This window comes from Lissotriton helveticus, chromosome 1_1 (genome assembly GCF_964261635.1).
Source record: "Lissotriton helveticus chromosome 1_1, aLisHel1.1, whole genome shotgun sequence".
Taxonomy (NCBI): domain Eukaryota; kingdom Metazoa; phylum Chordata; class Amphibia; order Caudata; family Salamandridae; genus Lissotriton; species Lissotriton helveticus.
In genome coordinates, this window is record NC_136057.1 from 1,414,611,791 (window position 1) to 1,414,625,438 (window position 13,648).

At 43.0% G+C, this 13,648-nt stretch overlaps 1 protein-coding gene across 2 annotated transcripts in view; it reads right to left on the reverse strand.

The window, feature by feature from the left end:
• The window catches only part of C1_1H19orf38 (chromosome 1_1 C19orf38 homolog), a 134,105-nt gene that overhangs the window by 69,332 nt on the left and 51,125 nt on the right, over positions 1 to 13,648 (reverse strand). For both annotated transcript variants that reach the window (XM_078658052.1, XM_078658061.1), the window contains one exon: positions 3,763 to 3,819. In XM_078658052.1, the coding sequence (XP_078514178.1) occupies positions 3,763 to 3,819 (57 nt within the window). The remainder of the gene's footprint in view (positions 1 to 3,762; positions 3,820 to 13,648) is intronic.

Genomic DNA, 13,648 nt, shown 5'->3' on the forward strand with positions numbered 1-13,648 from the left:
GGGTGTACGACACGTACCCCCATGATCGCAGGGGTACGGCGCGTACCCCTGCGATCATGGGGGGTACGCGCCGTACGGTGTGTAGGTGATCGTGCGCTTTTCCGTACGAATCGACGTGGACCGTACGAATCGCGTCCGGGTCGCCCGATCGGGATCGGAATCGTCCGGTCGTACGGCGTCCGTACGAGTCGTACGGAAACGGCTCCGGATGCGAGTCGTACGGAGATTTTTAACGGATCGGAATCGACCCCATGGTGGGGTCAGCAAGAAAACTGGGTAATATAATTCTGCGGCTTCTTGCTCCAAAATCTCCCTTTTGAGTGTTCCTAGATAGTGCTACGGTTGTGAGCCAGACATATGTACATACCGTTAAGGCAGATTTGTGAAAGAGGCGTCCACAGGCAGGTCAAGTGCCTCCCTAATGCAGGGTCAGGAAGCAGCATTGGCACCAGCAATAGGTGGCGTGAACTAACAAAGTCCTGAAAATATGCCTTTTTCAGTGAATGGGGAATTAACCTTTTCAGTGAGTGGGGAGCACTCAAATGGCAAAAAGGTATTGTGCACGGAGTGCCGACGATCTTTTGCCCACACCCGAGGGCAGTATGGGAAGATGGGCCAGGGAAATGCAATTCAGTTTTTGTTTAATTCGGGGCATGCATATATTTCTAGATGTGCACTCCTCAAACTTCTGAGAGCATCTAACAAACAATGCCCAATCCGAACCTCTGCAAGGGCTGCTGTACCCATAGCAAAGTGTTCCAGGAAGGCCGCTTTCTTAACGTAATGTGCCGGAAGTGATGCAATTTATGGTTAGAAGCAGACCTTGATGTGACGGAAATGACGCAATGGATAGAATATAATGAGCAGCATAGAGGCGTTTGTATTTGTGTAGTGAGCCAATAACAAAGAATTAACCTTGTCGTGATGGGCAAGGGTTAGCTGCATGTTCCAGTGCCTCCTGCATATCCATAAGTTGTTGCCCTGTGCCCTGGTAGACAGTGGCTAGGGTTGCCACCTGGTCGTTTTTATACTGGCATGACCAGTATTTTAATGTCCTGCCGGTTCAAAAATTAGAAAATGACGTAAAGACGGTAATTTTCTCCATTTCAGTAACATACTTTAAATAGTAAATGTTCGAAGAAAGCACTTTAAAATGTGTTCTACACCTGCCCTAATGACACCTGACTTAATTGAACTAAATAAAAAACAGAAAGCCATGTTAAGAATGAATAAAGACAACTGTTTGTAAAGTTCTACTGAAGAATCATGTCCCGCCCTTTTGCAAAACATTAAACTGTGAACGATATTTTTCTCTGGGGAAAGGTGGCGGCCTTACCCAGTGGCGTTAACAGAAAATGAAGGTCTCCCCTACAAAATGATGGAGAGGCCGGACCCCGAATTTCTCATATTCCATTAAAATGTATTGGCCTTAGGCTGACTGGAGACCCTCTGTAGAACTTGGGGACCCTCTGTAGGGCTTGGGGCCCCCTGGAGGGTTGGGGGCCCTCCTGAGCCCCTTTGGCTGCAGTGGCCCGTGTTACGCGCCTACTGTTAGGGAGGGCTATAAATTGTCTAGGCTGTAACTTTGAGGGCATTCAGAAAGCAGAAGGCATATTTAGTGCACTTTTATAAGTAACTGACCTACAAAAAACCAAATGAAACATAAATGGCGCAGATAGTGCGAAGGTGACCAATGTCCAACCAGGATGGTCGGATCCATGCCAGATTTTCAGGATAACCTCCGATTTATTTACATTTCACTTACTATGTTAATGATTTACATTTATATTAATTTTAAGTAAATTTATCTTATGTACATATAGAGAAAGTCTGGCAATGATCCGACCCGTCTTAAATAGGATATTAACGAGTAGCAACCTGGGCAAGCTTTACATGACGGGGCAGATTTACAAGCCCCTTGTGCCTCTTCTATGCTGCCGTTTTGTCACTTTTGTGACGCAGCGGCGGCGCAAACGATGCGCTGCGGGGTATTTACAACGTGACGCATCTTGGAGATGTGTCACGTTGTAAAGCCCTGCGCCAGAAGTAGGCGTTACTGCGCAGGGGGGGCGTTCTGGCGCAGGAACGCCTTCCAAAAGTGGCTGAGTGATATCTACAAGATTTCACTCAGTCACTTTTGAGCCCATGCTGCATCAAAAACCCGCGCCTGCTTGAAGCAGGCGTAAGGATTGACACAGCATTGTAAAGATAGGGCCCCCCAGAACATTGCTGATGCTGCGTCGTGCTTGCGACGCAACTCCAGCAATGCGCCGCCTTTACGGCACAGATGAGTCACGCATTTGTGCCGTTTTTGCCCCATGGTGCGCCGCATTGTAAATGCAGCGCATCCATTGTGGTGGACCCGTGGCGCACAATAACTGGCGCATCCCTGCAGATATGCAGGGATGCGCCAGTTATTGTAAACCTGCCCCGACATGCTTAGTAAGGACTGAAGTGCATGGAAAACAATTTATTTCAGGAAACAAAACTGAGAAAGAAATTTGGTTGTGACGTTTTCTTTTTCCCAACACTAGATGTACGTAATATACCAGGGTTGTTCGAGGTGGGTGCAGGAGAGCCAAATCAAAGCCACACCTTTAAGATAGCACTTACCCTACTATGTGTGCCTCTGACACATGCACCATTTATTTTTCTTTATTTCAGCCAATTTCCTACGGCTCATTTACAAGATCACAATCTCTCCTCCCTCTGCTGAAAGTTTATACCTATGCAACCTGACAATATCTAATCTCCACTAACTCCTGTATTAATCCCACCAACCGTGTGTTTGAGTTCACCCCTCCGAACAATGATTGCGACCAACCGCTAATACTTCAGTCCACCATAAAAAACTGAAAAATGACTGAATGGAATGGTTTGCCCTGAGTGCGCAAGACTAATCCCAATAAATAACAAACAGTAACCAATAACACTGAACTAACCGTCAACCTTGGGTCCAGGCGCAGCGTGCTGCCCGGAGTAAAGCGTTTCGATGCCGCATCAGGGGTAGTAAGCCCTATATAAATGCCATTACAATACAATACCTCTGTAAATTAAATCCATTTAGAGATTCATGGTATGTAAATTTATCTCATAAGGATGTCCTGAATATCTGTCATGGATCTGGCTACCGTGGAAAAATGGTTGGTCACATCTGAGGAGAAGCGTGGCTCAATGGTTAGAGCAGCAGACCCTGATGCACAGGTCTGGCCCGGGACCAGGGTTCAATTCCCGCCTCAGCGGCTCTTGGACTCAATTTCCCCGGACCTGATCATTCTCGCCTTGGTGCTTAGTCTAATCATGGGTCCCACTCTGTGACTCTGGGCAATAGCTTGCTTAATCTCCACAATGGCCCTAGCAGCGCTTGGATGCCTGGCTTCACCTTGGGGGTGCCCAGGAGTGGACATTTCACAGGAAAGCCAGGATGGGTTCCACAGCGGTATGAATACAGCGCTACAAGACCTCTGGGTAGAAGTGCGCTATATAAATACAAACACATCTGTAATATAGATGATGTTATACACTGTATACATCTTTAGTTAAGAAAAAATGGGTGTTTATTCTTTACTTAAGCCATTACTATGCAGGTACTCGTTAATTTTTATCAGACAAATATAACTTGCTTATGCAAAAAGCTTAGCGAATCAACCCCCTATGCCTAAGCTAATGTCTAATCTTCTTGGCAGAGTCCAACCCCTCTCCTATAGGCCTTTCTTTTAGCCTTATATGTGCCCAGGTTTGTGCACAGAAACATGTATTTACCCGCATCCTTCACTGTCGCAGTGTCTTGGGTCACTGTTGGGGTGCGAAGGGTGTATTCTGCAGCCAAAAAAGACAAAGATGGAGTGATAACTTGATAGCATACTTTGTTGCAAAATTATGCATGTTACGTGCAGCACTGTAGCGCAAACAAATAAACGAATAAGCTAGTCAATCCTAGTGAAATGTCAACGTTTAATTTCAGCTGTCACATCAGATCATGTTTCCACAAAAATCATTATATATATATATATATATATATATATATATATATATATATATATATATATATATATATATATATATATATATATATACATATACACACATCTCCAAACACTTACCGCACGCGAAATCATCGAGCCAGACTCCGACACCGCCATTCCAGTACACAAGTAAGCTTTTATTGTTCCATTTATAGGGCAGTAACGCGTTTCGGAAGGATCCCCTGCTTTATTCACACAGCGGGCTGACATACTTCAATGACTTTTAAAGCTAATGCAAAAAACGCCCTGTAACATGATCCTGTGGACATGGACAACATACTTTAAAATACACATGCTTTGTTCTGCTTAGAACTGGATTCATTATTTCTATCATCATAATACTCTCGTTATTTACACATATTTTGAAGTACTGTCGTTCATATGGTTATAATTCATTTCAATTTTTTAATATTCCAATTTTATATTGGTTTTACATTTTTTCTTTTTTATTGGATTTTGTGTATGTTTATTCCAAACTCTAAGTTTGTACCTAATGTGTAAATTAAGTGCGTGTTTATATCAAACGAAACCCCTTGTGTATAACCAATTTTTTCTGTACCTAATACTAGAGCCCACTCCTGTGTCTACATCCATTTCTCTTATCGGTATAAGATGTATTTGCCTCGTACTTTTCATTCAAAGTGCAAGTGCACAAATTGACAATACGGTTGTCTAAATTGTTGTTGCCCCAAAGTGTGCAAATATGCAATTGCAATGCAAAAAGTGCTGACTGCGAGAGCTATTCGATTTCACTGGGGATCTAAATTCTCACTTATACATGGAGCCCATTCTCTATTCCATGTGAAGTATTTAATTTTCTTTTTCTTAGTTCTGAAAGTACACATGCTTTCATACAAATTGGATTTTCTGGATGAAGTGCAAATGCTATACCTTAAAATCAATAAAATACATGAAACCACATACTGCTGCAAAGTCATAAATACACACACACTGGCAACCTGCAGTAAGTTCGGCACTGACTGAGCTACGAAAATGAAAAATGAAAACTATTTTGCTCAAACAAAAAAACATTTATGTTCCAGTTGCATTGTGGTACATTGATGCTAATTATGTCACGTGATTTTAAACATTCAAATTGCGCGCATTCACGCACTTGGTGGTTGGCTTCCTTCCGTGACCAAGGCCCACCCACCGAAACATGTTGGAGTAAGGGAAGCTTTCCGATGCCGCATGACCCTGAATAAAGCCTCTTATCCTCAGTATTGGGCCTCTCATGTTTGCTGCTGATGTAGATACTTGACGGGTTTCTCCGTGCCCGTTGTCAGAGGCCGCCCTGAAGGGTCGGGGGCTCCAAATTGGAGGTTCTTTTGTGTATATATATATATATATATATATAATATTATATATATTACCTACTGGCGGTCGCCAGTAGGTAGTTATAGTTATAGTTAGGACCTGGTTTCCATAGGAAATCCGCAACATTCTATTTGGAATAACTTTGGCGCCGGTTGACGAATCTTCGCGAAATTCTCAGAGAAGAGAAGATGACCTGCTCCGCTCCGCTCGGGGTGATTTGTCAAGTGCGGGCCGAGAAAAAAGGGGGGTCCCAAAACGTGTTTTCCCCATGCAATTTTCCATAGGGACCTTTAAGTGAGGCTACAGCCCGAACTGCTGAACGGAATTACACCAAATTTGGCAAAAACGTAGAGTTTTGTTCGGAGATTACGCTTTTTGTTAAATGGTGTAAATCCGTTCAGTAGTTCCTTAGAAATCAAAAGTAAAATCATAGATATATTTGCGAAGTTGTACCGTACGCGTACCGTCCGAGGATTATACGCGTACCATTACGAGCACGAGCTGCATGCAAATTGGCTGTAAACTGTCTGTCAACACTCCAAACCCGGAAGTGTTGTCAGCCATCTTGTGCCTCGGTAGAACCGAGGCACAAGTAAATTGAAAAACAAGTGTGCAAAAGGCACAAATGGGGCAGGGTAGAAACACCTCAACCCCCAATGCCTGCTCAGGGGGTCCCACAAGGACCCCCAAGGCCAAACATTTTTTTTTTGGGTAAAAATCGCGGGGGACCGCCACCCTTCTTAATAGTAAATTTAAAAAAAACTCTCTGCAAACGCGCCCCCTGGCACGCTTGCAGAGGGAGAACTAAATCCCCTTGCATACTGGGGGCCAGCTAGCCCACCAGGAGCCTCCAGTATGGGCCAGGGGGCTGCATTGCAGAGAGGTGTAAAAAGGGGCGTGGCTTCAGAACACCTCTCTGCAACGCAGCCCCCTGGCGCATACTGGAGGTTCCTGGTGGGCTAGTTGGCCCCCAGGGACCCCCAGTATGCAAGGGGAATTAGTTCCCCCTCTGCAAACGCACCAGGGGGCTGCGTTGCAGAGAGGTGTAAAAAGGGGCGTGGCCTCATTACACCTCTCTGCAACGCAGCCCCCTGGCGCATACTGGAGGTTCCTGGTGGGCTAGTTGGTCCCCAGGGACCCCCAGTATGCAAGGGGAATTAGTTCCCCCTCTTCAAATGCACCAGGGGGCTGCGTTGCAGAGAGGTGTAATGAAGCCACGCCCCTTTTTACACCTCTCTGCAACGCAGCCCCCTGGCGCATACTGGAGGTTCCTGGTGGGCTAGTTGGCCCCCAGGGACCCCCCGTATGCAAGGGGACTTAATCCCCCAACTTAGAACGCTCTACAGGGCTCGTTTGCACAGTGGTGAAGGTAGGGGGCGGGGCTTGAGGTGATATGTGTGCAAACATGCCCTGTGGCACGTTTTAAGTTGGGGAATTAATTCCTCTTCAATCCAGAGGTCCCCTAGGGGCCAACTAGTCCAACAGGTACCTCCAGTAAGCGCCACGGAGCTGCGTTGCAGAGTGTTGTAAAAAGGTGGCGTGCCCTCTGAACACCTCTCTGCAACGCAGCTCCCTGGCACATACTGGAGGTACCTGGTGGGCTAGGTGGCTCACAGGGGACCTCAGGATTGAAGAGGAATTAATTCCCCAACCTAAAACGCGCCACCGGGTGTGTTTGCACATATGTCACCTCAGGCCCCGTCCCCTTCTTTCACTATTGAGCAAAATATTCCTCTAAAATCAGCCAAACTATGAATTCGATTTACTCACCTGTTATCACGAGAGACGTCAGTGCTGCATCTTTGAGCCCAGTACGGACCCTGAAAAGTAAGTGTAAGCATACTTACCAGTTACTTGTATTTCCTTCCATAGGAATCTATTGTGTGGTTTTCACCAGAAAAGTTTCTAAGTGTCTATTTTTGAAACGTACAAATATTCCTCTAAAATCAGCCGAACTACGAATTCCGATTTACTCACCCATTTTCTGGAGAGTCCTCAGCACTGCATCTTTCAGCCCAGTACTGATCCTGAAAAGTAATTCTAACCATACTTACAGTAATTTGGATTTCCTTCCATAGGCTAACATTGACTGGTTTCACTTGGAAATTCTTCTAAGTGTGGAGTTTTGGAACTTAAAAAAATTCCTCTAAAATCAGTCGAACTACGAATTCTGATTTACTCACCTGTTATCAGGAGAGACCTCAGTGCTGCATCTTTCAGCTCACTACTGATCCTGAAAAGTGATTCTAACCATACTTACAGTAACTTGAACTCATCTGTGATGTCATGAGTGATGTCACTGACCATGTCATTAGTGATGTAATATGTGACGTCATCAGCAGTGCATTGCGGGCGCGCGAGATATAGTTAGCTGAACTAACTATAAACGGGGAATTTCAATGGTTTTGTATGAGTGAAATGTCCAGCTAACTATAAGGTGGCTGAAACCTATGGTTTTTCAAGTGAATTCTGACAACAGCCACCCCGTGAGTGCCGTTTTCCTTCCTTCCCGGCTGGGAGAGAGGGGATTCTGGAGCGTTATATATATATATATATATATATATATATATATATATATATATATATATCTATATATATATATATGTATATATACACACACATGATCACTGTCGAGAAATCTTAGACAGATCTCCACAGCCGACTTTGAAAAAAGGGTAGGATCACTCCTGCCTATGTCCACGGATGATCTCTCTACAACGGAACTCACCACTCACTACAACTCTACTATGACTTCCATCCTAGATCAATTAGCCCCCTGAAACTAAAAAAAACAGGAACATTCCGTCCAGATCCTGGTTCAACTCAGACATCAACGCTGAAAGAAGACAACTAAGAGCCACAGAACGACTATGGAGGAACAACCCCTCTACAAGCCTCCACGAGCAACTTAAAGCAACCCGAAGGAATTACAAAAAACACATTAACAAAAAAAAAACACCTTCTTCTGCACCATCTTGGAGAACGCGAAAAACAGACCCAAAGAACTATTGAACATCATCAGACAACAAACATCCAAGCCCTCCGCTACCCCAGGTCAGGCCTCCAAAGACCTGTGCGACAACTTCGCCAACTTCTTCATAGACAAAATCACCAAGCTGGAGCTCTCACTAGTCGTCAACCCCAATACCTCATGCACAAACCCACCCCCAGAAAAGCGAAGCCAGCACATGCAAGCACCCCATGAAAGTCTGGAAATCCTTCAACACCATACCTGAAACCGAGATTCTAAAACTGATCGCCGCCTCTAAAACTGCATCTCACGCACTAGATCCTTTACCCACCCAACTGATAAACAAACTGAAACTCTCCATAGCTCTATTCTGGTGCAAGATCATAAACAGCTCCTTGAGAACTGGCGTCATACCTGACTGCCTCAAAGTAAACCAAGTCACACCATTCCCGAAAAAACCTGGCCTTGACCACAACGATCTGAGCAACTCCAGACCCGTTTCCAATCTCCCCCTTCTTACCAAAATTCTTGAAAAGTGCATTCTTTTACAACTGACTCGGCACATAGACAGCTTCAACCTTCTAGATTCCCACCAATCAGGATTTAGAAACGGCTGTAGCGCCGAGACCGCAATCCTAAACATCGTGGATGACATTCGCAAATCTCTAGATACCGACAAATGCTGCCTACTCATCCTCCTGGACTTATCAGCAGCCTTTGACTCTGTGGATCACAATCTACTCATCAAGGCCCTTCAAGACAAGGTAGGTGCAGACGAGGTGGTCATACAATGGTTCTCCTCCTTCTTACACAACTGCTCCCCAAGGATAAAAATCAAAACCTTCACGTCTGACTCACACTACGTCAACAGAGGTGTCCCCCAAGGATCAGTGCTCTCCCCTCAACTATTCAGCATATATATGGAACCCATCACCTCCCTATTGAAAAAAGCCAACATCACCTTTCACCTCTATGCAGACGACACCCATATCTATCTGGAAACCTCCTCCTTTGAAGATATTTAGAGTCTAAATAACACTCTCAAAGAAGTCCAACACTGGCTATCTATAAACCAGCTCAAACTCAACCAAGACAAAACCGAAATCTTCCCCATCTTCAACAAATAAGAAACCCCCCAAATCATGGAATGGCTAAAAGCAATCGATGCTCTCAACTGTAATCTCACTCTGGCCAACTCCATAGAATCATTAGGAATCACCCTAGACCCCAAACTTGACATGGTCAGTCACATAAAGAATTCTGCGAAGAGTGCCTTCATCAATCTGAAGCTTCTCAACAAAATAAAACCCTTCTTCCCGCCCAATGACCTCAAACAAGCCACCCAATACCTGGTGATATCTAGACTCGACTATGGCAATGCTATCCTCACCGGTACCACGAAATCACACCTAGCGCCCCTCGAAACAACACTAAATGCAGCAACCAGAATGGTCACCGGCGTCAGGAAATTTGAGCACATTGCACCCGCACTCAAAGAACTAAAATGGCTCCCAGTTGAGATGCTTGCCAGCTTCAGGACTGCCTGCCTCACGCACAAAGCCCTCCACACAGGGAAACCCGAATAGCTGGCCTCCAACTCAAAAAGGCCGGCCAGACAAGAAACCTCAGGAGCTCCAACTCCCTACTGCTCATACCTAAAAACATGCAAACAGAAAAACGCTGCACGATCCTTCACTGGAAACACACCCAAAATCTGGAACTCCATCCCAGCAGGCATTAGGACTATCCCACCCTTTGTAAAATTAAAAAAACTCCTAAAAGACCTCTTCCTCAATCGTGCCTTCCCGAACAGCTAACCAGCGCTGAAGGGCACATACCTGCATTCCGCAGCACCATGACACTTTGTCACCAAAATCTACCACCTACTAGCGCCCCTTCGCCCCCTCCCCACTCCCCCTCCCTGAAAGTGGTTCCGCATAAGACAACGTGCACTCTGCGATTCTCTAAGGACTGCCTTACCTCAATGTTGCACCACACGCCGGGACTTCCGAACCAACATGTATACCTATGCCTTATTTTGAGATTCCTGTATTATAACTGTTGTAAAGCGCTCCAATACCCTCGGGTCTGGCCAGCGCTATATACAACTCCTTAATAATAATAATAATAATAATAATAACGTGTATAAATATATATATATATATACACACAGATATATATATATATATATATATATACACACACACATAACTATATACATATATCTATGTCTATAATATATATCTCTGTAAATATATACGCACACATCTATATATACATATGTATGTATGTATGTATGTATGTATATATATATATACATATAGTCTGTCCACCACCTCCTGAGGTTCATATGCCTGAGTCAATACACCAAACCGGACTTGGTGAGAATGTTCTTCAATCAGATAGCATTTAGCAGATATTACAAGCACTTCCCGTACATGCACCCACCTCTCTGGAGCATCACTAGTGTGTTGTATTTCGTTTTTGACCAAGGCAGCATTTTCAGGAGTACACTACATATGTACCCTGTAGGTCTTGGGAATCTCAGCAGCGGTAACTCTTCTATGTCTCTTAACGCTGCCTCTAACACTCAACATGACTCCACCACGCTACTTTTTACACTTGAATTTTACGCGTCTGTGGTTTTACTTTTAAACACTTGTAATTTGTTTTCAATATAGCACAATTTTAACTTATGATTTCAACAACATAGAATTTACAGTTATATTTATGTTTGGTTTTCCTTAAGTGCTAAACTGTGTGCATCAACATGATTGACATACCAATTCTTCTATGTCCTTCAATGAATGACGGTTGCTGTGACAACCATTTTCCTTTGTGCTCTAAAACATGTAGATAAAAGCAATACATGGCAGAGATACCTGATGTAGTGAGCAAGGCGGTTTCGCCTGTCGAAACACGTCTGGGTGATCTATATGGAATAAACACTTCTCTTTGACAGAATATCCCACGGAGTCAGTATATATATATATATATATATATATATATATATATATGTATATATATATACATACACAAGTATATGCATATATGTGTGTGTGTATATATATATATATATATATATATATATATATATATATATAAAACCTGCTGGCAGGGAAACACATATTGCTCCTACCTGGCGGGAGCAAGTTTAAGCAGCTGCTCAAGCCGGGCAGGGGCAACACTGGCTCCCACAGTATGAGGGGAGCATTAGAGTATCGGGGCTCCACCCATGGCCTGCAACTTGCTGCTTGGTATGTGCTCTGGGTGGGCACTGGGGTACCCACCTACAGATGAATGATGCACAGCGGGATGTGGTCCCCAGGGCCACAATAGGCTCAGGGAAAACAGCCATGCACCCTGCTCCATTTTATAATGGCTTTCAGCCCCAGGTGATGGGGTCCCTGGGGTCGAATAAGGCTCAGGGAGGGGATGTATGACAGAACTATGCATGCCATTACCACATATGCCTTTACAACGTATCCATTACCACGTACATGTTTATACCATGCACATTTTTATCACACATATGCCTTTACCACGCATTCCTTGACAACGAAAAATATTAGTTCACACACATACACTGTTTGTGTGTGTGTGTGTGTGTGTGTATATATATATATATAGATATATATATACATATACACACACATATATAAACATATATATTCATTGAAAAAACCATAGGTTTCACACATGTTATAATTAGCTGGACATTTCACTCATACAAAACCATTGAAATTCCCCCTTTATAGTTAGTTCAGCTAATTATAACTTGCGCGCCCGCAATGCACTGCTGATGACGTCACATATTACATCACTCATGACATGGTCAGTGACATCACTCATGACATCACTGATGACATCTCAAATGACATCACTGATGACATTATCCTTGTGAAAGAGTGGCAGACCTCCTCTCAGCGTAATATGACCTTTGATACACACATTCAAAAATAGAAACAAAAATTTTCCAAAAAATGGAGATACAAATACAAGTTCCAACAACCTATTCAGTAATTCCACCATCTATATACACATCCACTCATTCACTAACAGTTCTATACAGTCACTCATACATGTACTCACTCATCATATGTACTGATACACCTATACATCCTGTTACATACCGACAGTCATCCATAGAGTTACTCACACACATACTCACACATGCAAAAAAAACTATCAAACATCCATTTATTTGCATATACAGCTATACACACACTACCACACTTACTTCTACGAAAACTTACACATACTTACTCTCTTAAACAATCACTTATACAAACACATACTTATTTAAACAGGAACTCTTCCAATCTCTCACTCTCACATATACTCACTTATATACATCAATACTCACATATACTAGATTAAAACATATGTAGTTACTCATAAAGATACTATTAAGACAGTCATTCACTCACTAACACACCCATACACACACTCATCCACCCATACAGTCCTGCACACATGCTGTCTTCAAAACACTTACAAACAGTGAGTCAGACATTCATGCATCTATGCACTAATTAATACCCCCCACCAAACCATACAGACACTCATACTGAGACTCAAAAAACAACTAATAACCCATAAACACACTCATGTAGCTACTCACCAACCCATGCAGTCACTTATACACAAAGTGAGATACTGATACATATATTGAAATATTTAAACATTACTCGTTAATATATGTATTCACTAAGATGCACTTAATTAGTCAGTTAACCAATCAATTTTACAAAAAAAACATCCATTTAGACACTTATTTACCCATTTATTCTTCCATCGACCTTTAGAGATACATATATAAAAAATATTTATTTTTCAGAAAGACACACAAACACTGGATGATGTCATCAGGAATGTCATTTGAGATGTCATCAGTGATGTCATGAGTGATGTCACTGGACATGTCATGAGTGATGTAATATGTGACGTCATCAGCAGTGCATTGCGGGCGCACGAGTTATAGTTAGCTGAACTAACTATAACGGGGGAATTTCAATGGTTTTGTATGAGTGAAATGTCCAGCTAACCATAACATGTGTGAAACCTATGGTTTTTTCAATTAATTTGCAAGGTTTTTTAAATGCTAATTCCTAACTATAACGTGTGTGAAACCTATGGTTTTTTCAGTGAATTTCAAAGGTTTTTTTAAATGCTAATTCCTCACTATAACGTGTGTGAAACCTATGGTTTTTTCAGTGAATTTGCAAGGTTTTTTTAATGCTAATTCCTAACTATAACGTGTGTGAAACCTATGGTTTTTTCAGTGAATTTCAAAGGTTTTTTAAATGCTAATTCCTAACTATAACGTGTGTGA